We start from the raw sequence: 25349 nt of genomic DNA, 5'->3' as shown, positions 1-25349 counted from the left end.
TAGCCCTAGAGTCATAGTGTCATAGCCATAGTCATAGAGTCTCAGTGTCATAGCCATAGTCATAGGCTCATAAGAGTCATAGAGCCATAGCCATAGTCAGAGTCATAGAGCCATGGAGCCTAGGAGTCATAGGGTTATACAGTGGGGAAACAGGCCCTTCTGCCCAACTTGCCCGCGTCGACCAACATGTCCCATTTACACTAGTCCCAACTGCCTGCGCCCCCCCCCCCCCACCTTAAACCCATGTCCTGTGGTTGTCAATTCCCCTACTCTGGGCATGAGACTCTGTGTGTCTCTCCCGTCTATTCCTCTATGATTTTCTACATTAGCCTTTTAGCCCATAACATTACGGCAGCAGGGTGGCACAACAGTGGAGCTGCTGCTTTACAGCGCTAGAGAGCTGAATTTGATCCTGGGTGATGGGTGATGTCTGTATTGAGTTTGTATGTCCTCCCTTTAATAGCGTGGGTTTTTTCCAGGGACTCCAGTTTCCTCCCACACTCCAAAGACCAAACTCCACGGAGCAGCCAGAGGTGGTGAGCGTCACCAGCTCGCCGAGACGGGACAGCATCAGCAAGGCTCCGCGTTGCAGCATGCACGCCAGGAAGAGGCCGTCTGGGGTCCAGCTCACCCCAGCCACCCAGTAGGACCTGCAGGTGGAGCCAGCACAGAGACATCAGCATCACTCATGGAGCCATAGAGTCATAGCCAGAGTTATAGAGTCATAGGCATAGAGCCATAGCCATAGTGGTGATTGCTAGCTGGCACGGACTCGGTGGGCCATAGGTCTGTTTCCACCTTGTATCTCTAAAGCCTAAAGATAGAGTAGATAGCCAGAACCTTTTCCCAGGGTGGAAATGTCAAAGACTAGAGAGCGCAGGTTTAAGGTGAAAGAGGCAAAGTTTAAAGGAGATGTTCAGGGCAAGTTTGTTTTACACAGAGGGAGGTGGGAGCTTGGAACATGCTGCCAGGGGTGGAAGTGAAGGCAGATATAATAGTGGTGTTTAAGAGGCTTTTATACAGGCACATGGATATGCAAGGAACGGAGGGATATGGATCACATGCAGACAGAGGAGATCAGTTTAATGGCAATTGTGTTAGGCACGGACATTGCGGGCCGAAGTGGCTGCTCCAGTGCTGTACAACTCTCTGACCATATTCCCCCTCCCACCTATTCCACATGTCAGCGGTCCACATCCTCCTGGCCTCCCCTCACATTACAGCGACACCCTGGCGGTGTTACAGCCACAGGCATGCTGTGGTGCTGGTGGTGTGGGGTGAGTTGGTGCTGAGGCTGATTCAGGAGCGCTGGGAGAGCAGTCTGCTCCATTCCTACCTCAGCACCTCCTCCATTGAGCCCAGTCTCAGTGCGCCCACACTGGGCAGGGCACAGGGTGAGGTGTGGCAGTGCCAGTGTGCCCACCCCTCACATACCTGGTACACTCTCACCCACACTGGGCAAGGACACACTGGCAGTGGTCCCACTCCTCACCTACTTGGTACACCACACTCTCCTGCACTGGGCAGGGCACAGGGTGAGGTGTGGGCAGTGCCAATGGTCCCATCCCTCACCTACCTGATGCACCAGGCTCACCCACATTGGGCAGGGTACATAGAATTACATAGATTACATAGAAACTAGGTGCAGGAGGAGGCCATTCGGCCCTTCGAGCCAGCACCGCCATTCATTGTGATCATGGCTGATCGTCCCCTATCAATAACCTGTGCCTGCCTTCTCCCCATATGCCTTGACTCTACTATTCCCTAGAGCTCTATCTAACTCTCTCTTAAATCCATCCAGTGACTTGGCCTCCACTGCCCACTGTGGCAGGGAATTCCATAAATTCACAACTCTCTGGGTTAAAAAGTTTTTTCTCACCTCAGTCTTAAATGACCTCCCCTTTATTCTAAAACTGTGGCCCCCTGGTTCTGGACTCGCCCAACATTGGGAACATTTTTCCTGCCATTTATAATTTTATATGTCCAGTCCAGTCCATTTATAATTTTATATGTTTCTATAAGATTCCCTTCATCTTTCTAAACTCCAGTGAATACAAGCCTAGTCTTTTCAATCTTTCATCATATGACAGTCCCGCCATCCCAGGGATCAATCTCGTGAACCTACGCTGCACTGCTTCAATCACAAGGATGTCCTTCCTCAAATTAGGAGACCAAAACTGTACACAATACTCCAGATGTGGTCTCACCAGAGCACTTTTACAATTGCAAAAGAACCTCTTTACTCCTATACTGAAATCTTCTTGTTATGAAGGCCAACATTCCATTAGCTTTCTTCACTGCCTGCTGTACCTGTAAGCCAACTTTCAGTGACCGGTGTACAAGGACACCCAGGTCTCGCTGCGCCTCCCCCTTACCTAACCTAACCCCATTGAGATAATAATCTGCCCCCTTGTTTTTGCCGCCAAAGTGGATAACCTCACATTGATCTATATTATACTGCATCTGCCACACATCTGCCCACTCACTCAACCTGTCCAGGTCACCCTGCAACCTCCTAATATCCTCTTCACAGTTCCCACTGACACCCAGCTTTGTGTCATCCGCAAACTTGCTAGTGTTGCTCCTAATTCCTTCTTACAAATCATTAATATATATGGTAAACAGTTGCGGCTCCAACACCGAGCCTTGCAGCGCTCCACTCGCCACTGCCTGCCATTCTGAAAAGGACCCGTTCACTCCTACTCTTCTGTCTGCCAACCAATTTTCTATCCATGTCAATACCCTACCCCCAATACCATGCGCTCTAATTTTAGTCACCAGTCTCCCGTGCGGGACCTTATCAAAGGCTTTCCGAAAGTCTAGATACACTACATCCACTGGAGAGTTGTGGGCAGTGCCAGCGGTCCCATCCCTCACCTACCTGGCAGACGAGGCTGGCACAGGGCGGGCGGTGCTGCCACATCCCTGCAGACTGGTCGACACAGTCACACGGCTCATTGGCTTCACAAACAGCACCTGGGTGGCCTGTGAACAGGAGAGACGACAGGCAGTGGGCAGCGGTAACCCCGACACCAGCTCCGGGGCTGTGTACACACACACATACAGGCATGCAGACACGCATGCACACACTCATACACGCACAAACACCCACTCATACGCACACACACACTTATGCACTCACTCACACACAATCATACACACACACACACACACACACAACCATGCACACACTCAGACTCACAGACACATACATACAGAGTGCTGTTGAGCAGGAGCGTGGGCATGGAGAGGGTACCTTGGGGTTGATCTGATTGATAGCCAGGGCAAGGAGTGAGCCGTCGGTGGTGAACGCTGCCAGCAGTGCCCCTCGTGACTTCACCGGTTGGCAGGCGGGGACCAGCTCCCCCAGAAGCTGCGTCTGTGTCGCCCACTGCACCCACAACGGGGCCGCCCTGGAAGGAAGGAGGCAGGCGTGACCCAGAGGCACACACACACACAATTGTGAACACGCACTTACACACGTAGAACGTGCAACAGGACAGCACAGGAACAGGTTGTTCGGCCCATATGTCTGTGCAAACATGATGCCAAGACCAACTCTTATCTGCCTGCACATATCAATATCTCTCCATTCCCTGCATATCCATGTGCCTATCCAAAAGTTTCTTAAACACCACTATCGTATCTGCTTCCACCACCATCCCTGGCACCATGTAGCAGGCTACCACCGCCTTCTGTGTAAAAAATGTACCCCACGCATCTCCTTTAAACTTTGCCCCTCTCACCTTAAATTTGTGCACTCTAGAACTTGATTTTCCCACCCTGGGAAAAAGGGTCTGACTGTCTACCCTATCTATGCCTCAGAATTTTATATACGTCTATCAGATCTCCCCTCAGCCTCCGGCGTACCAGAGAAAGCAATCTAATGGGGCTGTCCCACTGTAGGAGCTAATTCAAGAGTTCTCCCGAGTTTCCCCTGATTTGAACTCTGAGAATTACAGTAATAGCCGCTCGTAGGTACTCGGGGCTCTCGTGGACATTTTTCACCATTTTGAAAATCTTCACGAGTCTTCCGGAGCTTACCGTGTTTCCCGAGTACCTGCCATTAGCGTTACGAGCCGCAAAGAGACGTCCCGAGCTCCGATGTACCCGCTATGTACATTCTACGTGCTTCCATGAGTTGATTTTTTTTTAAACTCGGGAGAGCTCTTGAGTTAGCTCGTACAATGGGACAGGCCCATTAGTCTGTCCAACCCCTTCTTGTAGTTAATACCCTCTAATCCAGACACCAGTCTGAAGAAGGGTCTCGACCAGAAATGGCACCTATTCCTTCTCTCCAGAGATGCTGCCTGTCCCGCTGAGTTACTCCAGCTTTTTGTGTCTATCCATCATTCTAGTAAACCTCCTCTGCACCCACTCCAAAATCTCCAAATCTCTGATCTTGACCGCTTTTGGCCAACTGTGCTGCGATTTCCGAGAGAAAGCCGCCACCTACGGCCGTCATTTTTGGCCACCTCGCTCCGAGCCCACCTCCGCCATATGAGTGCGGAGAATTTTTTCTGTCGATTAAAAATGAGAGAGATATTAATGTTTTTACAAAATTCCCCATTCTCTCTGCTGCCCCCGCTGGTGGCAGGGGGAGGGACTATAAAACCAGGAAGTGTCGTGCCTCACTCAGTCTCTGCCAGACCCAGGACGCGAGAGGGTCACGGCTCACGGCTCTCTGAGCTGCGAATAACACTGCAGGCACGTCTATTCCAAGGTAAGTCCCCTCGATGCGGCTGTAAAGTGGCTGCAGCCCTTTTAAAAAAGTTTGTGTTCACAAAGTGAATTTTGGTTGTCGGGTGTCTGCAGCCCAATTGTTTGCCTCGCCTTTTTTTAAACAAGTTTGTGTTCACAAAATGAATATTGGTTGTCTGGTGGCTGCAGCCCAATTGTTTGCCTTGGCTTGGCTTTTAAAATCGTTGCAACAGTTGGATGCCTGCCCAAGCATCCATACGGCCCACAATGTCTATACTAGCCCTCTGGAAACCAGTACCTTCGGCCCGCAACACCCCTACTAGCGCAACAGACAGCCCCCCCCGCCCCACTGGCGAGCAGTATTTGAATTGGTGGAGAGGTGGAATATTGCGTTGGTGATCAGCGTTGGTGACCATGTGATGCTAGGACCCAACGGGTCCCACTTAGTCTAGTTGTTTCTGTAATGGGGTGACCAGAACTACACGTAATATTCCAAATACAGCCTAACCAAAGATCTATAAAGCTGTATCCTGCTCAATGGCTTGACTTATTAAAGCAAGCATACCACATGCCTTCATTACCACTATTTACTTGCACAGCCATTTTCAGAGAGTTATGGATGAGGACCCCAAGATTCCTCTGCACATCAATGCTGTTAAGAGTCTAATCATTACTTTCCCCTTATATTCGACCTCTCAAAGTGCAACACCTTACACTAGCTCGGATTAAACTCCATCTGCAATTTCTCCACACATTTCTGTAGCTGATCTATATCCTGCTGTATATGTTGACAGCCTTCCTCAGCCTGCGACCCCAGCAATCTTAGTGTCATCTGCACACTTACTAAGCAACCCATCTACGTTTATATATAATCACAAACAGCAGAGGACCCAGTACAGATCCCTGCGGAACTCCACTGGTCACAGACCTCAAGCCTGAATATTATCCTTCCACCACAATCCTATCAGTAAGCCAGTTCAGAATCCATGTGACCAAGTCACTGTTAATCCCATGCATGTAACTCTTCTGGATCAGCCTGTCATGAGGGACTTTATCAAATGCCTCAATAACATGCCAAAATGTAACAAGCTCAGAGGGTGGTGGGTGTACGGAACGAGCTGCCAGGATTTTTAGTTTTTAATTTTAGGTTTAGAGATACAGAATGGAAAAGGCCCATCGGCCCATCGAGTCTATGCTGACAATCCATCACATGTACACTCGTTCGATCCCACACCCTTTTACAGAAGCCAATTAACCTATACAACTGCATGTCTTTTCAATGTGAGAGCAAATTGGAGTACCCGGAGAAAACCCACGGGGAGAATGTGCAAACTCCGTGTAGACAGCACCCGTGGTCAGGATGGAACCCGGTTCTCTAGCGCTTACGGCAGCAACTCTACCGTGGCGCCAGCGTGCCACCCTATAAGTATAAGCATAAGTATCTTATGGTCTGAACGAAATTTCGTGCCTGCAGTCATACATAGAATAAAATAACAAAAACACACAATAAACACAAATTTAACATCCACCACAGTGTGTCCGTCCACCAGGCACCTCCTCACTGTGATGGAAGGCAAAAGTCCTTGTCTCTTCCCTCCATGTTCTCCCTCTGCGTTGAGGCGATCCGGGCTTCCGATGTTGTGACCCCGCCGGGTGATGGTAAGTAAGTCCCGCGGCTGAATCCGAGCTCCGCGAGCGGGCCGGTTCAAACACCGCGACCCGGGGCGGTCGAAGCTGCCGAAGCTGCCGCCCTCCAGCCCAGCGGACGAAGCTGTTGTTGCGGGAGCTCCGGAAAAACAGGTCACCAACCTGTGATCTGCGGGCTCCTGACGATGTCGTCCACTGGGCCTGCGGCCAAGCCTCCGAGGCTCCGAATATTATTGTACCTATTGTTCACCACTAGAGGCACTAGTGGAGGCGGGTACAATAATAGTTAAACAATATTTGGACAGGTACATGGATAGGAAAGGTTTAGAACAACACGGGCAAAATTAGGCACACTGGACTGGTTTGGTTAGGCAACCAGCTCAGCAAGAATGGGTTGGGCCGAAGGGCCGGGTTATATAGTTCTGTGGCTCTAACACTCACCCACAACATCATGGATGTATCAGCAAGCAGACATCCTGACATGTCACAGTATATGGTCACTGGTACACACACACACACACACGTGTTCACCAACACACATACACTACAGTGGGCAAAGGGCCAGTGAACAGCATATTAGTAGTACATTTACACACTCGTGTTCACCAACACACGTTCACTACAGCGAGCAAACACCATACCTGATGCAGCGTTCAACCTGTTCAAACCAATGCAGCCTCACAGTGGTCAGCACCAGAGCTTCCCCAGAGATGAAGGCAAAACAGGCCAGGCAGCAGTCGCCCAGCACCTGCACACAAATATATCAGTTTATGTGATAGCAGCACAATTAGTTCACTCGTCCCATTAAGTCTACTCCGCCATTCAATTATGGCAAGTCCATCTTTCCCTCTCAACCCCATTCTCCTGCCTTCTCCCCATAACCCATAAGAGCAGTGATCCAGGACTCACCTCATCGGCGACAAAGACGGCATGGACAGCACTCTCCATGTCCTCACCCTGGGGAAGACTGGCCTGGCCATCAGGTAGCACCTCCGCCCACCGTCCACCCAGCCGGGCTCCGGGGACCGAAGGCAGATCCTGCTCCTCCAGGCTCTCCCAAAGGAACGCCGCTCCTACCTGAGCGAGCAGGAGAACCCGCTTTCCATCGTTGGACACAAACAAGGACAGCTTCACAGTGGAGTCTGGCAGAGAGGGAGAGGAGGGGTCAGAGAGGCGTGGAGTCACACAGCACGGAAACAGCCCTTCAGCCCAGCTCATCCATGCTGGTCAATATGTCCCATCCCATCTTTAGGAAGGAGATGAGGAGGAATTTCTTCAGTCGGAGGGTGGTGAATCTGTGGAATTCATTGCCGCAGCCGTCCATAGGGGCCGTCAATGGATAATTATGGCAGAGATTGACTGATTCTTGATTAGTACGGGTGTCGGGGTTTATGGGAAGAAGGATGGAGAATATGATTAGGAGAGATAGATCAGCCATGATTGAACGGCAGAGTAGAGTTGATGAGCCGAATGACCCAATTCTGCTCCAATCACTTATGAACATGAACTCATCTAAGCAATATGCCTGTGCCTGTCCTATATCCCACTCACCCTTTCCCATGTGTGTCCAAGTGTCTGTTAAATATTAGTATTGTACATATAACATAGAACAGGTACAGGTCCTCAGCCTACAATATCTGTGCTGAACATGTTGCAGTGATTCCCTCTGCCTCAACTACCTCCTGTAGCAGCTCGTTCCATACACCCACCAGCCTCTGTATGAAAACTTTATCCCTCAGGTTCCTATTAAACCTTTCCCTCTCATCTTAAACCTATGTCCTCTGGTTCTTGATTCCCCGACTCTGGGTGAAAGACTCTGTGCATTCACCCAATCTATTCCCCTCATGATTTTATACACCTCTATAAGATCACCTCCTGTGCTGCAAAGAATAAGGTTCTAGCCTGCTCAACCTCTCCCTGTTAAATTCTGTTGTTAAAGATAAGACTCAACATTAAATTCTTTAATGTTGAGTCTTATCTTTATTTGTGTGCTGCATGGCAAGTCAAATTTCACTACACCAATTGGTGTATGTGAAAATAAATGTCCTTTGTCCTCCCTGTAGCTCAGGCCCTTGAGTTCTGGCAACATCCTCACAAATCTTCAATGCACTCTTCAATTTAACAACAGGAAAGATATTGTCAAGCTTGCAAGGGTTCAGAGAAGATTTACGAGGATGTTGCCAGGACTAGAGGGTGTGAGCTATAGGGAGAGGTTGATTAGGCTGGGTCTCTATTCCTTGGAGCGCAGGAGGATGAGGGGTGATCTTATAGAGGTGTACAAAATCATGAGAGGAATAGATCGGGTGGATGCATAGACCCTCTTGCCCAGAGTAGGGGAATCGAGGACCAGAGGATATATGTTCAAGGTGAAGGGGAAAAGATTTAATAGGAATCTGAGGGATAACCTTTTGACACAAAGGGTGGTAGGTGTATGGGACAAGCTGCCAGAGGAGGTAGTTGAAGCTGAGACGTTTTAGAAACATTTTAGAAACAGTTAGACAGGTACATGGATAGCACACGTTTGGAGTGATATGGACCAAGAGCAGGCTGGTGGGACTAGTGTAGGGATTGGAGAGATATGGACCAAGCGTAGGCAGGTGGGACTAGTGTAGCTGGGACATGTTGGTCGGTGAGGGCAAGTTGGGCTGAAGGGCCTGTATCAGTCAATGACTCTATGAGATCCATCCTCTAGCAGGGTGACTAAAACTGAACACAATACAAGTCTTATCTCTTCTCCCGCGGTCCAGCAGTCCAACTGTAGCGTTGAGGTGACAGGGGCTCACGATGTTAAAGCCCCCGGCGGGCGATGGTAAGTCCCGTGGCCGTTTAAGCCGCGCCCGGCAATGTTAGACCCCGCTCTGAGTCATTTAAACCCTGTGATTCCGGAGGGAGAAGTTCCTGTTGCGGGAGCTCCGAAAAGCGGTCTCCCACCAGGGATCTGCGAGCTCCTGATGTTCCTGTCCACCGGGCCTGCGGCCGGAGCCTCCGAAGCTCCGAAGTTGGGTTACAGCTGCGCGCCACCACAGCTCTCCCCGCTCCGAAGCCGGCCAGCTCCGCGATGGCGAGTCCGCAGGTTGGTTCCGGTTGGAGGCCGCTGCCGGCTCCACGATGTTAGGCCTAACGACACCGGAGGCCCGACAGGGAAAAAGTCGGGTCCCCGTACAAGGAAGAGATTAAACGGATTCCCCCACCCCCCAACATATACACAGCTAAAAAATAAATAAAAATTAAAAAAAAAACATACATCTAACGGGACAAAAATTAAAAAAAGACAGACGGACTGCAGTCGAGCCGCTGCCGTTAGGCGCTGCCACACTCCAGCCTCCAGAAATCTGTATGTCTTTGGAGTGTGGGAGAAAACCAGAGCTTCCCGAAGAAAACCCACACAGGTCATGGGGAACGTACAAACTCCGAACAGACAGCACCCTTAGTCAAGATCAAACCCGGGTCTCTGGCGCCGTAAGGCAGCAGGTTTACCGCTGCGCCACTCAAGAGAGGGAGCGACTGTGAGAGAGCAGGGTCACTGGGCAGATCCATGTGTGCACACACACAGTTCTGTGCTCACTCCTGTATCTGTACAACCAGGCTGTGCACGGGATCACCAACACGTTCCACACAGACGCCACCAGCATTGGTGCTACAGTGGGCAGTGAAGGAGACCCAAGGAACTGCAGATGCTGCAATCTGGAGCTCAGCACAAAGTCCTGGTGGAACTCAGCGGGCCAGGCAGCATCTGTGGAGAGAAGGATTGGGTGACGATTCGGGTTGAGACCCTTCTTCAGCCCTGAGATCAGAGTCTCGACCAGAAACGTCACCCATTCCTTCTCTCCAGAGATGCTGCCTGTCCCGCTGAGTTACTCCAGCTTTTTGTGTCTATCTTTTTTTTAAACCAGCATCTGCAGTTTCTTCTAGCATTAACACAAGAGACTTTGAAAGATACAGCACAAAAACAGGCCCTGCTCCCCACTGAGTCCACACCAACCGTCGATCACCCATTCATACTTGTTCTATGTTATCCCACTTTCTCATCCACTCCCTACACATTAGGGGCATTTTACAGAGGGGCAATTAACCTGCACGTGTTTGGGATGTGGGAGGAAAACGGAGCACCCGGAGGAAACACCCACGCCGTCACTATTGCAGTCATTGCCCCGGAAAGCACTGGAGAAAAGTGTGGGAGTGCAGGTTCCAACTACCCTGTCCTGGTGCTACAGGAGGTGGCTGGAAAAGCACATGAGCAGTGTGGGAGCAGAGCAGGAGCAGCGCAGGACGTGACAGGAGTAGTGCAGGAGGTGAAAGGAGCAGTGCAGGTGACAGCAGCAGTGCAGGGCCGCAGGAGTAGTGAACGACTATCACTGAGCAGCTTCCACTCCTGGATGGTCAACATGGAGACAAGACGATCGTAACTCCATCATTCTTGGGACCAATCTGGTGTAGGTTTAGTTTAGAGAAACTGCGGAAACAGGCCCTTCAGCCCACCGAGCCCGCGTCCACCAGCGATCCAAGCACATTAACACTTATCCTACACGCACTAGTGACAATTTACATTTACCAAGCCAATTAACCTACAAACCTGTGCGTCTTTGGAGTGTGGGAGGAAACGGGGGATCCTGGAGAAAACCCATGTGGTCGTGGGGAGAACTTACAAACTCCATACAGACAGCACCCGTAGTCAGGATGGAACCTGGGTCTCCGGCGCTGTAAGGCACCATGTCCACCGCTGCGCCACCATTAAGGGTTAATTCTTGTCACGTGTGGTGAGGTACAGTGGAAAGTTAGGGTCTGCATGGTGCTGTCCATACAGACCAGATGCTCCCTACAGACACAGTGAGGTGCAGGGCAGGTCAGTAGATGGAGGGAGGGGCGGGGGGGGGGGTGAGTGAAGGGAGTACCGTTGGCAGAGGTGGTCACACTGAGCACGTTCTTCAGCAGGGGCTGCAGCTTGCCGATCTTCCGCTGGGTCCGGCCCGTCGACAGGCTAAGCACACACAGCCGCTGCACGTCCGACAGCAGAATCGCCTCCTTCTCCTGTAGCGGGACAGGTACATGCAGTGGTGTACAACACACACAGGTACACAAATACAGGCAGCAGTGTACAACACACAGGTACACAAATACAGGCAGCAGTGTACAGTGTACAAGCAGGTACATGCAGTGGTGTACAACACACACAGGCACACAAATACAGGCAGCAGTGTACAACACACACACACACACACACAAGTACATGCAGTGGTGGACAACACACACAGGTACACAAATACATGCAGTGGTGTACAACACACACACACACACAAGTACATACAGTGGTGTACAACACACACAGGTACACAAATACAGGCAGCAGTGCACAACACACACACAAACAGGTACACAAATACAGGCAGCAGTGTACAACACACACACACACACACACAGGTACATAAATACAGGCAGCAGGTCACAACACACACACAAACAGGTACATAAATGCAGGCAGCAGTGTACAACACACACACACACACACACACACACAGGTACGTGCAGTGGTGTACAACACACACAGTGCACAAATACAGGCATCAGTCTACAAGGCACACAGGTACACAAATACAGACAGTAATGCACAACACACACACACACACACACGTACATGCAGTGGTGGACAACACACAAAGGTCCACAGTCCACATATACAGGCAGCACTGTACAACACTGTGAGACCAGGACATCCGTGATGTCCTCATTCTTGAGGGAATGGGAACCTCTTCCAACATAGATGAGGCTCTCACTCGTGTCTCCTCGGTACCCCGCAGTTCCGTCTTGCTCTCCCTCCCCCTAATCACAACAGAGACAGAGTCCCGCTTAGCTCTTATCTTCCACCCCATCAGCCGTCCCATACAACACATAATCTTCCAACATTTTTGCCACCTCCAACGGGATCCCACCTCTAGTCACATCATCCCATCTCACCCCTTTCTGCCTCCCACAGACCATCCCCTCCACAACTCCCTGGTTAACTCAACCCTTCACACCCAAACCACCCCCGCCCCAAGTACCTTCCCCAGCAACTGCAGAAGTTGCAACACCTGTCCCTATACCTCCTCCCTCGACTGTCCAGGGACCCCAACAGTCCTTTCAGGTTAGGCAGAGGTTCACTTACACCTCCTTCAACCCCATCTACTGTATCTGTTGTTCAAGATGTGGACTCCTATACATCGGCGAGACCAAACGCAGACTGGGCGATCGTTTCGCTGAACACCTTCGCCTGGACCTATCTGATCTCCCGGTGGCTAAACACTTTAATTCCCTTTTCCATTCCCAACCTGACCTTTCTGTCCTAGATCTCCATTGTCAGAGTGAGGTTAAACATAAATTGGAGGAACAGCATCTCATATTTCGCTTGGGCAGCTTACAGCCCAGTGGTATGAATATTGATTTCTCTAAATTCAAGTAACCCCTGCATTTCCTCTCTCTCCATCCCTCCCCCACTCAAGTCACTTCGTTCTCCAAGAGCATTTCATTCTCACCTAGCAAACAGCTATCAGTGGCTTGTTTCCCTTATCATTGTAACTTTTTTGCATATAACCATATAACAATTACAGCACGGAAACAGGCCATCTCGGCCCTTCTAGTCCGTGCCGAACACTTACTCTCATCTAGTCCCATCTAGTCCATATACCTATCCAATTTATTTTTAAATTATAAAAACAAACCTGCCATCACCACTTCCACTGGGAGCTCATTCCACACTGCTACCACTCTCTGAGTAAAGAAGTTCCCCCTCATGTTGCCCCTAAACTTTTGTCCCTTAATTCTCAAATCATGTCCTCTTGTTTGAATCTTCCCTACTCTCAATGGAAAAAGCTTATCCATGTCAACTCTGTCTATCCCTCTCATAATTTTAATGACCTCTATCAAGTCCCCCCTTAACCTTCTGTGCTCCAAAGAATAAATACCTAACTTGTTCAACCTTTCTCTGTACTTAGGTGCTGAAACTCAGGCAACATTCTAGTAAATCTCCTCTATATTCTCTCTATTTTGTTGACATCTTTCCTATAATTTGGCGACCAGAATTGTACACCATACTCCAGAATTAGCCTCACCAATGCCTTGTACAATTTTAACATTACATCCCAACTTCTATACTCAATGGTACACAAAATTGCTGGGGAAACTCAGCGGGTGTAGCAGCATCTATGGAGCGAAGGAAATAGGCGACGTTTCGGGCCGAAACCCTTCTTCAGACTGTTGGGGGGTGGGGGGGGGAGAAAGAAGGAAAAGGGGAGGAGGAGGAGGAGCCCGAGGGCGGGCGGATGGGAGGGTGGGAGGAGACAGCTAGAGGGTTAAGGAAGGGGAGGAGACAGCAAGGGCTAGCAAAATTGGGAGAATTCAATGTTAATGCCATACGGACGCAAGGTCCCCAGACGGAATATGAGGTGCTGTTCCTCCAATTTCCGCTGTTGCTCACTCTGGCAATGGAGGAGACCCAGGACAGAGAGGTCGGATTGGGAATGGGAGCAAGAGTTGAAGTGCTGAGCCACCGGGTGTTCAGGTAGGTTATTGCGGACTGAGCGGAGGTGTTCGGCGAAACGATCGCCCAACCTACGCTTGGCCTCCCCGATGTAAATCAGCTGACATCTAGAGCAGCGGATGCAGTAGATGAGGTTGGAGGAGATACAGGTGAACCTTTGTCGCACCTGGAACGACTGCTTGGGTCCTTGAATGGAGTCGAGGGGGGAGGTGAAGGGACAGGTGTTGCATTTCTTGCGGTTGCAACGGAAAGTGCCCGGGGAGGGGGTGGTGCGGGAGGGAAGGGAAGAATTGACGAGGGAGTTGCGGAGGGAGCGGTCTTTGCGGAAGGCAGACATGGGGGGAGATGGGAAGATGTGGCGAGTGGTGGGGTCACGTTGGAGGTGGCGGAAATGGCGGAGGATTATGTGTTGTATTTGCCGGCTGGTGGGGTGAAAGGTGAGGACCAGAGAGACTCTGCCCTTGTTGCGAGTGCGGGGATGGGGAGAGAGAGCAGTGTTACGGGGTATGGATGAGACCCTGGTGTGAGCCTCATCTATGGTGGCGGAGGGGAATCCCCGTTCCCTGAAGAACGAGGACATTTCCGATGCCCTGGTATGGAATGTCTCATCCTGGGAACAGATGCGGCGTAGGCGGAGGAATTGGGAGTAGGGGATGGAGTCTTTACAGGGGGCAGGGTGGGAAGACGTGTACCCATGGCTTCCAGCTCCAGTTCCCTACCTCCCAGTTCGGTCCGGAGACACTTCTATACTCAATGCTCTGATTTATAAAGGCCAGCACACCAAAAGCTTTCTTTACCACCCTATTTACATGAGATTCCACATTCAGGGGACTATGCAGTTATTCCTATATCCCTCTGGAGGAGGACTGGCCAAGCTCTGTGCCTTCCACCACAGTGATGAATGCTGTGGTGGATGTTTGTGTAAAATTTTAATGTGGTTGTGTTCTTTATTATTGTACCGCTGCTGGCAACCCAAATACCACCGACCTTGGTTGTGTGGCAATAAAATTATTTCTATTCTATTCTATTCTCTGTTCAACTGCATTCCTCAATTCGCTACCATTTACCATGTACGTCCTATTTTGATTTGTCCTGCCAAGATGTAGCACCTCACACTTATCAGCATTAAACTCCATCTGCCATCTTTCAACCCACTCTTCTTATATTTTATTCATTTATTCTATATCTCTCCACATCATCGTCTATATCTCGTTTCCCTTTCTCGTGACTTTCAGTCTCTAGAAGGCCCTCGACCCGAAACGTCACCCATTCCTTCTCTTCCGCTGAGGTACTCCAGCATTCTGTGTCCATCTTCAGTGTACATCACACACAGGTACACAAATACAGGCAGCAGTGTACAACACACACGGGTACACAAATACAGGTTCAGTGTACAACACACACAGGTACACAAATACAGGCAGCAGTGTACAACACACACAGGTACACAAATACAGGTTCAGTGTAAAACATACAGTCCCCTGCAGGTAACATCGCAGGTAGACAGGTCGAGACCCATCATTATTCTGATCGAGATGAGGGTGATGGGGGGAGGATGATGGAGGAGAGATGAGGTTGATAGAGGGGATTGAAGGGTGATAGAGGGGAGGGTGATGGAGGGGAGGGTGATGGAGGGAAGGGTGATGGAGGGGAGGGTGATGAAGGGGAGGGTGATGGATGAGAGGTGAGGGTGACAGAGGAGAGATGAGGGTGATGGAGGGGACGGTGATGGAGGGGAGGGTGATGGAGGGGGGGGGGGGGAGTGATGGAAGGGAGGTGAGTGAATGAAATGGTGTTGGAGGGGAGAAGGTACCAAGAAACTTGGAACTGCAGATCTGATCTTGAGCAAAACACAAAGTGCTGGAAGAGCTCAGCAGGTCAGGCAGCCTCTGTGGAGGGGGTGGTTGGGTGACATTTTAGGAGTAGGGGGCAAAAAGCTGGCCAAGAGGATACAGGAGAGGGGATGATTGGGAAATGGGTGGAGGAAGGAGATAAAATAAATGGAGCTAAAAGGATGAGATGAGGAGAGGAGTGAAATGTGAAGTTAGGGGAGGGATTTTTGGTGGATGGGAATGGGGATTGGGAGAATGGGAGGTGTTGGGAGAGTGGGAGGTGGGTGTGGACTCGGGTGGTGTGTGGCAATAGGGTGCTGGGACTGCTTACCTGGCCAATCCAGTACAGTCGGGGCCAAGGCTGTTTGTGCTTGGTGCTACTGGACAGAAGCACCTCCAGTCTCAGGTTCATGGTGAGGGAGGAGATGGTCCCTCCGTCAGAAGCTCTGCAACACAACAGAGACCAGTCACACAACACCTCTCCACATTGAGAGGCTGCTCAGTGCACACATCACACTGCCCCGCTGACTGCCATGGTCTGCACACCTCTCAGGAGTGTTTCACTGTCGCATGTACCAACAACGGAACAATGACATTCTTACCTGCTGTAGCACATGTATGAGGCCTCGAAACATAATACTCATACATAATATATAATTAACAAAAACATTCCATTAATAACCCCAATTCTAGTGCAAAAAAGCCCAATGTCCCCAGTGAAAGCAAAGACCAAGCATCATCCACAGTCTGGTTAGTAGACACAAGGAACTGCAGGTGCTGGTTTTCCAAAACAGATAGAGTGCTGGAGTAACTCAGTGGGTCACGCAGCATCTCTGGATAACATGGATAGGTGACGTTTCAGTTCAGGACCCTTCTTCAGTTTTAGTTAGAGTTGTGTAGTGTTCAGGAGCCCGATGGTTGTTGGGAAGAAGCTGCTCCTAAACCTGGTGGTCACGGTTCTTAGACTCCTGTACCTTCTTCCCGATGGTAGCAGCGAGATGAGTATGTGGTCAGGGTGTTGTAAGTATATTTTTGAAGCAGCACCTCCTGTAGATCCCCTCAATGGTGGGGAGGTCAGCACCCGTGATGGACTGAGCAGTGTCCAGCACTCTCTGTAGATCTCTTCGATGGTGGGGAGGTCAGTACAAGTGATGGACACTGAAGGCCAAGGAACTGCCAGTGAGGTTCAGTAACATGTTACACATGTTACACATGGTTGACAAGTTTGCTGAATGAAAGATACAGCATGGAAACAGACCTTTCGGCCCACTGTGTCCATGAAGGAATGTACCTCCTTCTGCACATAGAAAATAGGTGCAGGAGGAGGCCATTCAGCCCTTCATGCCAGCACCGCCATTCATTGTGATCATGGCTGATCGTCCCCGATCAATAACCCGTGCCTGCCTTCTCCCCATATCCCTTGATTCCACTAGCCCCTAGAGCTCTATCTAACTCTCTCTTAAATCCATCCAGTGATTTGGCCTCCACTGCCCTCTGTGGCAGGGAATTCCACAAATTCACAACTCTCTGGGTGAAAAAGTTTTTTCTCACCTCAGTTTTAAATGGCCTCCCTATGATCTGGACACTGATGTTATCCCACTTTCTCATTTACTCCCTATGCACTAAGGACCATTTACAGAGGCCAGTTAAACTGCAAACCTGCACGTCTTTAGGATGTGGGAGGAAACCGGAGCACCCGGAGGAAACCCATGTCGTCACAGGGAGAACGTGCAAACTCCACACGGACAGCAGTCGAGTCAGGATGGATCCCTAGGTCTCTGGTGCTGTGAGGTATCCTGTCCTCTCACAGACTGACGGCTGGCTTTAAATGCTGACCACAGGGCAGGAGTCCTTGATTCACGCTATTCATTCTCTTTCTGGAAGTCGGTGTCCAGATCAGCATTGACTGCCCAGCCCTAACTGACTTTGAGAAAGTGGCAGAGAATTGCCTTCTTGAGCAGAGAATGTAGAACAACACAGTCTCTCAGTCTGAAGGTAGACAAAAGTGCTGGAGAAACTCAGCGGGTGCGGCACCATTTATGTAGCAAAGGAAATAGGCAACGTTTCGGGCCGAAACCCTTCTTCAGACTGATGCAAGGGGGGGGGGGGGGGGGGGGGGGGAAAAAGAAAGGAAGAGGATGAGCCAGAGGGCTGAGGGAGAGCTGAGAAGCTGAGAAGGGGAGGACACAGCAAGGGCTACCGGAAGTTGGAGAATTCAATGTTTATGCCCAAGGGAAATATGAGGTGCTGCTCCTCCAGTTTCAGGTGATGCTCACTCTGGTCATGGATAAGGCCCAGGAACGAAAGGTCGGATTCAGAACGGAAGGCGGAGTTGAAGTGCTGAACCACAGGGAGATCAGGTTGGTCAATGCGGACCGAGCGGAGGTGTTCGGCGAAACGATTTTGAGGAAATGTGAGGAGTCAAACGGATAGTTATTAAGGGTAAGGACCAACTCCGCTAGGCGGAGAGGAGCATCTGTAGACGGGGATTGGATGGTTCTCCGGTCGAGGAAGAACCGGAGGGCTTTGAGACCCTCCTGGTGGGGGATGGAGCTGTAGAGTGACTGGACGTCCATGGTGAAGATGAGGGGATGGGGGCCTAGAGAATGGAATGCCCATAGACGACAGAGAGTGTCTGAGGTATCTTGAACCTATGTCGGGAGGGATTTAACCAGGGGGGATAGGATGGAGTCGAGGTATGTGGAAATAAGTTCGGTAGGCAGAGACAATGGGTCTACCAGGACAGTCAGGTTTGTAGATTTTGGGGAGAAGGTAAAATTGGGGTGTGCGGGGCTGGGGAACGCGATGAGGTTGGAGGCTTGGGCGGCAGGGAGCCGGAGTTGATGAAGTCGGTGATGGTGCTAGAGATAGTGGCCTGGTGCTCTCAGTCTGAAGAACGGTTTCAACCCAAAATGTCACCCATGGCTTTTCTGACCCGCTGAGTTACTCTAGCATTTTGTGTCTATCTTTGGTGTATACCAGCATCTGCAGTTCTTTCTTACACATAGAACAACCCAGCACAGCAACAGGTCCTTCAGCCCACAATACCTGTGCCGAACACGATGCCAAGACCAACTCACATGATCCAGATCCCTCCATTCCCTGCATATCATGTGCCTATCCAAAAGTCTTCAACATCAATCTTGTATCTGCCTCCACCACCACCCCTGGCAGCACGTTCCAGATCCCCACTACCCTCTGTGTAAAATAACTTGCCCTTCTCACCCGCAAGCTGTGCCCTCGGCTATTTAATATTTCCATCCTGAGGAAAAAGGTTTTGACTGTCTAGCCTATCTGGGCGGCAGTGGCATGGAGGCAGCACAGTGACACAGCGGTAGAGTTGCTGCCTTACAGCAACACAGGCCCGGGTTCAATCCTGACCTCGGCTGCTGTCTGTACAGAGTTTGTATATTCTCCTCGTCACCACCTGGTTTTTCTCCGGATGCTCCAGTTCCCTCCCACAATCCCAAGATGTACAGGTTTGCACGCTAATTGGCTAACGTGTAGGATAGTGCTTGTGTACTGGTCGGCTGGTCACTGGTAGGCGCGGGCTCGGTGGGCCGATGGGCCTGTTTCCATGCTGTATTTCTAAAGCCTAAAGTAAACTCTCATTATTTTATATACTTCTATCAGGTCTTCCCTCAGCCCCCGAAGCTCCAGAGATAACAATGCAAGACTTGTCCAGCCTCTCCCTGTAGCCAATAATCAGGTAGCATTCTGGTAAAGGTGCAGTAGAGAACTGCAGATACTGGTTTACTCCGAAGGTAGAGACAAAATGTTGGAGTAACTCAGCGGGACTGGCGGCATCTCGGGAGAGAAGGAATGGGTGACGTTTTGGGTCGAGCCCCTTCTTCAGACTGAGTCAGGGGTGAGGGAGGCTAGAGATATGTAGGTGTAAGGTGTGAAATGATATGAGATATGTAATGTGTTAAAAACGACAGATCAAAGGTAAACCTACTCTGCTCCCTCTCCAAAGCCTCAGCATCCTTCCTGTAACGGGGCGATCAGAACTGCACGCAGTACAAATGCGGTTGAACCCAAGTCCTATGGAGCTGCATCATGACTCCTGGACTTGAACTCAACGCCCTGATCTATGAATGATCTATCAAGCACACCATCTGCCTTCTTTACCACTCTATCTACTTGTGTCATCACTTTCCTGTAATTATCAGCAGCACCTCCGACACAGTCATCGTGAGGGAAGGGGCTTTAGACCCAGCAATGATGATGGACTGTGGTATATTTCCCAGTCAGGCTGGTTCGAAACCTGGATGGGACCAGTGGCGGCACGAAGGAGCAGCGGGTAGTGCTGCTGCCTCACAGCGCCAGTGACCCGGGTTCCATACCGACCTCAGGGGCTGTCTGCGTAGAGTTTGGGGAGTTGGAATTGGGCATTTGGATGCTGGGGAAGTCCAGAACAAGGGGTCACAGTTTAAGGATAAGGGGGAAATTTTTTAGGACCAAGATGAGAAAAAAAATTTTCACACAGAGAGTGGTGAATCTCTGGAATTCTCTGCCACAGAATGTAGTTGAGGCCAGTTAATTGGCTATATTTAAGAGGAGTTAGATGTGGCCCATGTGGCTAAAGGGACCAGGGGGTATGGAGAGAAGGCAGGTACAGGATACTGAGTTGGATGATCAGCCATGATCATATTGAATGGCGGTGCAGGCTCGAAGGGCCGAATGGCCTACACCTGCACCTATTTTCTATGTTCCCAAGTGTCCTTCCACATACCAAGGATGTGCGGGTTTGTAGGTTAATTGGCCCTCTGTAAATTGCCCCCTGGTTTGTAGGGAGTGGATGAGAAAGTGGGATAATGTGCTGTGTGTAGGGGTGTGGTGGGCACTATGTGTAGGGGTGTGGTGGGCACTGTGTGTAGGGGGTGTGGTGGGCACTGTGTAAGGGTGTGGTGGGCACTGCGTGTAGGGGGTGTGATGGGTACTGTGTGTAGGGGTGTGGTGGGCACTGTGTGTAGGGGGTGTGGTGGGCACCGTGTGTAGGGGTGTGGTGGGCACTGTGTGTAGGGGTGTGGTGGGCACTGTGTGTAGGGGGTGTGGTGGGCACTGTGTGTAGGGGGTGTGGTGGGCACTGTGTGTAGGGGTATGGTGGGCACTGTGTGTAGGGGGTGTGGTGGGCACTGTGTGTAGGGGGTGTGGTGGGCACTGTGTGTAGGGGTGTGGTGGGCACTGTGTGTAGGGGGTGTGGTGGGCACTGTGTGTAGGGGTGTGGTGGGCACTATGTGTAGGGGTATGGTGGGCACTGTGTGTAGGGTGTGTGGTGGGCACTGTGTGTAGGGGTGTGGTGGGCACTGTGTTTAGGGGTGTGGTGGGCACTGTGTGTAGGTGGGCACTGTGTGTAGGTGGTGTGGTGGGCACTGTGTGTAGGGTGGGCACTGTGTGTAGCAGATGTGGTGGGCACTCTGTTTAGGGAGTGTGGTTGGCATTGTGTGCAGGGGTGTATTGGGCACCCTGTGTAAGGGGTGTGGTGGGCACCGTGAGCCAGTGCTGAGGGAGTAGGTGGTGGTGGGGGTGGGCTGCCAGTCACACTGCTCCTGATTCCTGGCATGGTGACAACTCCTTGACCATGGTCGGAGCTGCCTGTCCAGGCAATCGTACACTCCGAATATTGGACAGCACAGAACCAACAGCTGACCAAGACATCTTCCAGAAGTAGTCCCACCTGCCTGTATGGCTCATATCCCTCTAAACATGTCTTGTCCATGTACCTGTCCAAGTTTCCATTAAATCTGTTGTATTGTACCTGATTCAACTACATCCCCTGGCAGCTCGTTCCATATACCCACCACCGTCTGTGTGAAAAAAAAGTTGCCCCTATTAAATCTTGCCCCCCTCACCTTACACCCCTGCCCTCTGATTCTGGACCCTGGGGGACAAACTGTGGTCACCCGGCTCCCCTGTGCTACCCACATATTTGTCCCTGGTCCACCAAGCACTCCTACCTCTCTGGACATTACCGACTATCATCGCCCTCTGCTCTCACTCCTTGATGTGGGGTCTCGACCCAGAACGCCAGCCATTCCTTCCCCTTCACAAACCTCTACTCGGCCCACTGAGTTTCTCCAGAGGATGGTATGTTGCTCCAGATTCAAGCTTCTGCAGTCTCTGTGTCTGCACCTTATCCATGGCCTTCTGCTTTTATAAACCTACGTTAGGTCTCCCCTTAGCCTCCTAGGCTCCAGGGAAAACAGCCCCAGCCTATTCTGAATAGACCGAATATCCAAACTAAAGAGGGTGCAGCCTTATGCTCCTTGTAATTCTCAAGTCTAGTCCCGGCAACATCCTTGTTCATGTTTTCTGCAGCCAATCTAGTTTAATTATGCGTGCCAACCACAACTGGGCGGCACAGTGGCAGATCCACTCTACCACCAATTCTGATGCTCAGTGCTGGTACAGTTGCTGCCTCACAGCGCCAGAGACCCAGGTTCAATCCTGACCTCGACTGCTGTCTGTGTGGAGTTTCCTCGTTGTCCTGCTAAAATATACTAAAGGGTGATTGATGATCAGTGCAGACTGGGTGGGATGAAGGACCCATCTTTCAAGACAACTGCATACAGTACTCCAAATGCTGTGTGATTTACAGCAGGGCAGCCCAATCCTTGTAATCAGTGCCCCATCCGATGAAGGCAGGCGTGTGCCCAGGATCTGCTGTGTGCAGGCATTTGTCAATGAGCTCCAATGGAACGTTGTGCAACCAGATCCCACCTTGCGATGGAGGGAGGCTCAGTGGTGGAGCAGCTGAGGACGGCTGGGCCCAGGATACTGCCTGGGAACCTCACGATGCAGCTTTATAAAGCATTGGGTTAGGCCGCACTTGGAGTATTGTGCGCAGATCTGGTCGCCCTATTACAGGGAGGGTGTGGAGGCTTTGGACAAGGTGCAGAGGAGATGTCTGGTTTGGAGGTAGGAGCTACAGGGAGAGGTTGGATAGTCTGCAGCATCGGAGGATGTGGGAAGACCTGACAGTAGATGTAATGATGAGGCATAGGGTGGACAGTCAGAGCCTTTTTCTCAGCAAATGTCAAAGGGCATAGCTTTAAAATGAGAGGGGCAACGCTTAAAGGAGGTGTGCAGGACAAGATTTTACACAAGGGTAGTGGGTACCTGCAAAGCAGTGCTAGGGTGGTGGTGGAGTCAGATACAATAGTGCTGTTCAAGAGGCTTTTAGATTGGTATTTGTTAACTCATTATCACCTAGCCCACAGCCAACAATGCCTTTTATATTTGTTTTATATCTGTGTCTCCCTCTCTTCTGACTCAATCTGAATACGGGTCTCGACCTGAAACGTCACCTGTTCCTTCTCTCCAGAGATGCTGCCTGTCCCACTGAGTTGCTCCAGCATTTTGTGTCTACCTTCGATTTAAACCAGCATTTGCAGTTCTTTCCTACACATAGATTAGTTTATCTTGGCATCGTGTTGGGCACAGACAGTGCGGGCCGAAAGGCCTGTCCCTGTGTTGTTCGGTGTGTTGGGATGATTGAATCCACTAACCACAGCCGTCTTCCCGTGTGCATGGTGTGAGCTGAACGAGCTGCTTTGCTGTGTGTGTCCTGAGATGACGGGGCCCTGGCTTCCTCACCCCAGGGTCCTGGAGCTCACAGGTTAGCGCGCAGCGGCACTGACCGTCCGTGTGTCTGTCATTGTGTGTCCCTGTGTCGTGCGTGTCTCTGTCCAAGTGTGTGTGTGTCCCTTGGCTTCCTCTGTCCAGGTGTGTGGGTCACTCTGTCCGTGTGTGTGCCCCTGTGTGTGTGTGTGTCCCTGTGTGTGTGTGTGTGTCCCTGTGTGTGTGTGTCCCTGTGTGTGTGTGTGTGTGTGTGTGTGTGTGTGTGTGTGTGTCCCTGGGCAACCTCCCTGCCCACCCCTCACCCTTCACCCCCCTCACTCTCACCTCCTCTCCCGCCTCTGTCGCCGCCGCGCGGCCTGGCAACCGCCAACGAGCAGCTGCAGCGTCTCGGCAAGAGCGGCGGCGGCGGATGGAGGAGGACCGGGGGCTGGGAGGACCGGGGGCTGGGAGGACCGGTGGTGGGGCAAGATCATGGAGCGGAGCTGCGCCCCTGCTGGTGGGATAGAGGAGGAGGTAGGGAGTGTGACAGAGAGAAAGGACATGGACACAGGTCGAGGGAAGGAATAGGCAAGGAATGAGTAGCCGGACAGTGGGGATGGGGTGAAGAAGTAAAGGAGGGGCAGAAGAGTGGAGAGAGGGAGACACAGGGGGAGGTAAAGCGAGGCTGGGGTGGGCCGTGGCACACAAACCCCCTCACTCCATCCTCTCCTCTCCCCCCCCCATGCACCTCTACTTCCCCCACCTCTACCCTCCCCCATACACCACCTCTACCCCCCCCAACCGAAAACACCCCCCAAATCTAACCCCTCCCCCCACCACCTCTACCCCCCCCCCCCACCTCTACAACCCCCCAAATCTAACCCCCCCTCATCCACCTCTACCCCCACCTCTACACTCCATCCTCTCATCTCCTCTCCCCCTACCCCATACACCATCTCTACAAGCCCCCCCCCCGATCTACCGTTACCCCCACCACCACCACCTCTACCCCCACCTCCATCCCATCTCTACCTCCCCCACCCTGCAACCTGCCCTCCTGCTCCCTCCGTCACTGCTCCTGTCCCCATAGGCAAGGGTCTGTTGTGAGCCGGCCCAGACACACACACCTTCACACACGCACACATACACTCACACCCATACACCCACACTCTTTCTCATACCCACACATACAAATTTTCTCTCACACACACACTCTCTCACAGACACATATACTCTCACACACACTCTCTCACTCACACTCACACACACTCTCACGCCAACACACACTCACACACACACACCCGCTCTCTCACACCAACGTACACTCTCACACACACACATAGTCACACATACAGCCTGAGACGGATGTGTGGCTGGAGATTGGGGCAAGACTTTTGTCCCTCCCCTCCCGGTCCCGTCAGCCGCACACACAACACAACACAGAGGCACCGGGGGCTGAAGCTCTTTATTGTTACTGAAGGGGAACAGTTGCATCATCGGTCTCTGTCCACCACCCAGTGCAGGGGGGAGAGGGTGGGTGGGGGGGGGGAAGGGTGAAGGGGGGGAGTAGGGGGAGGGGGGGGTAAGGAGGGGAGAAGGGGGAGGGGGAGAGGGGAGGGGGAGAGAGGGGAGAGAGGGGGGGGGGGGGAGGGGTTGGGAGCAGACTGTGCAGGGCCCGCCCGCCTCACTGCGTCTTGTAAAGGTTGCACATTGTGATGTACGATTCGTCGGGGGTGGGGACGCAGGTGGAGGGAGAGGCCAGAGCCTCAACCTGGGTTCCAACTGCCCCCTCCCCGTCTGGGGGAAGGGGTGGGGCCGAGGGGCAGATAGCCGGGACAGGGTCCGCAGCACACTCCCCCTCGCCGGGACCCTCAGCCTGATGCCCAGCTCGGCCACAGACCCCATCCCCCACAGCCCACTCCCCCTCCCCTGCGGCCTCCTCCTCCCCCGGCAGCAGCCGGCTCTCGGCGTCCGATTCACAGTCCCCCGTGGGTGAGGGGGGTGGGTGAGGGGGTTGGGTACAAACACCCCTCACCGTCAGCATGTCCACCCTGCTCTCCGTCACATCCGCAAAGTGGTCTGGGTCAAAGCTC

General features: G+C 51.7%; 1 protein-coding gene across 1 annotated transcript; it reads right to left on the bottom strand.

The window, feature by feature from the left end:
* Positions 1–31: 31 nt before the first annotated feature.
* LOC116971602 (ciliogenesis and planar polarity effector 1-like) lies at positions 32–9980 on the bottom strand. The gene is made up of 7 exons (XM_033018836.1): positions 9914–9980; positions 7258–7490; positions 6990–7096; positions 3257–3413; positions 2882–2985; positions 502–650; positions 32–66 (listed from the first exon to the last, which is right to left on the bottom strand). The coding sequence occupies exons 1-7, from the start codon at positions 9978–9980 to the stop codon at positions 32–34; spliced, it is 852 nt and encodes a 283-aa protein (XP_032874727.1).
* Between the last annotated feature and the right edge of the window lie 15369 nt (positions 9981–25349).

The sequence above is a fragment of the Amblyraja radiata genome, chromosome 3, assembly GCF_010909765.2.
Source record: "Amblyraja radiata isolate CabotCenter1 chromosome 3, sAmbRad1.1.pri, whole genome shotgun sequence".
In the NCBI taxonomy this organism is placed as follows: Eukaryota; Metazoa; Chordata; class Chondrichthyes; order Rajiformes; family Rajidae; genus Amblyraja; species Amblyraja radiata.
The sequence above is the reverse complement of the archived record's forward strand: the minus strand, read 5'-3'. Positions and strand labels throughout refer to the sequence as shown.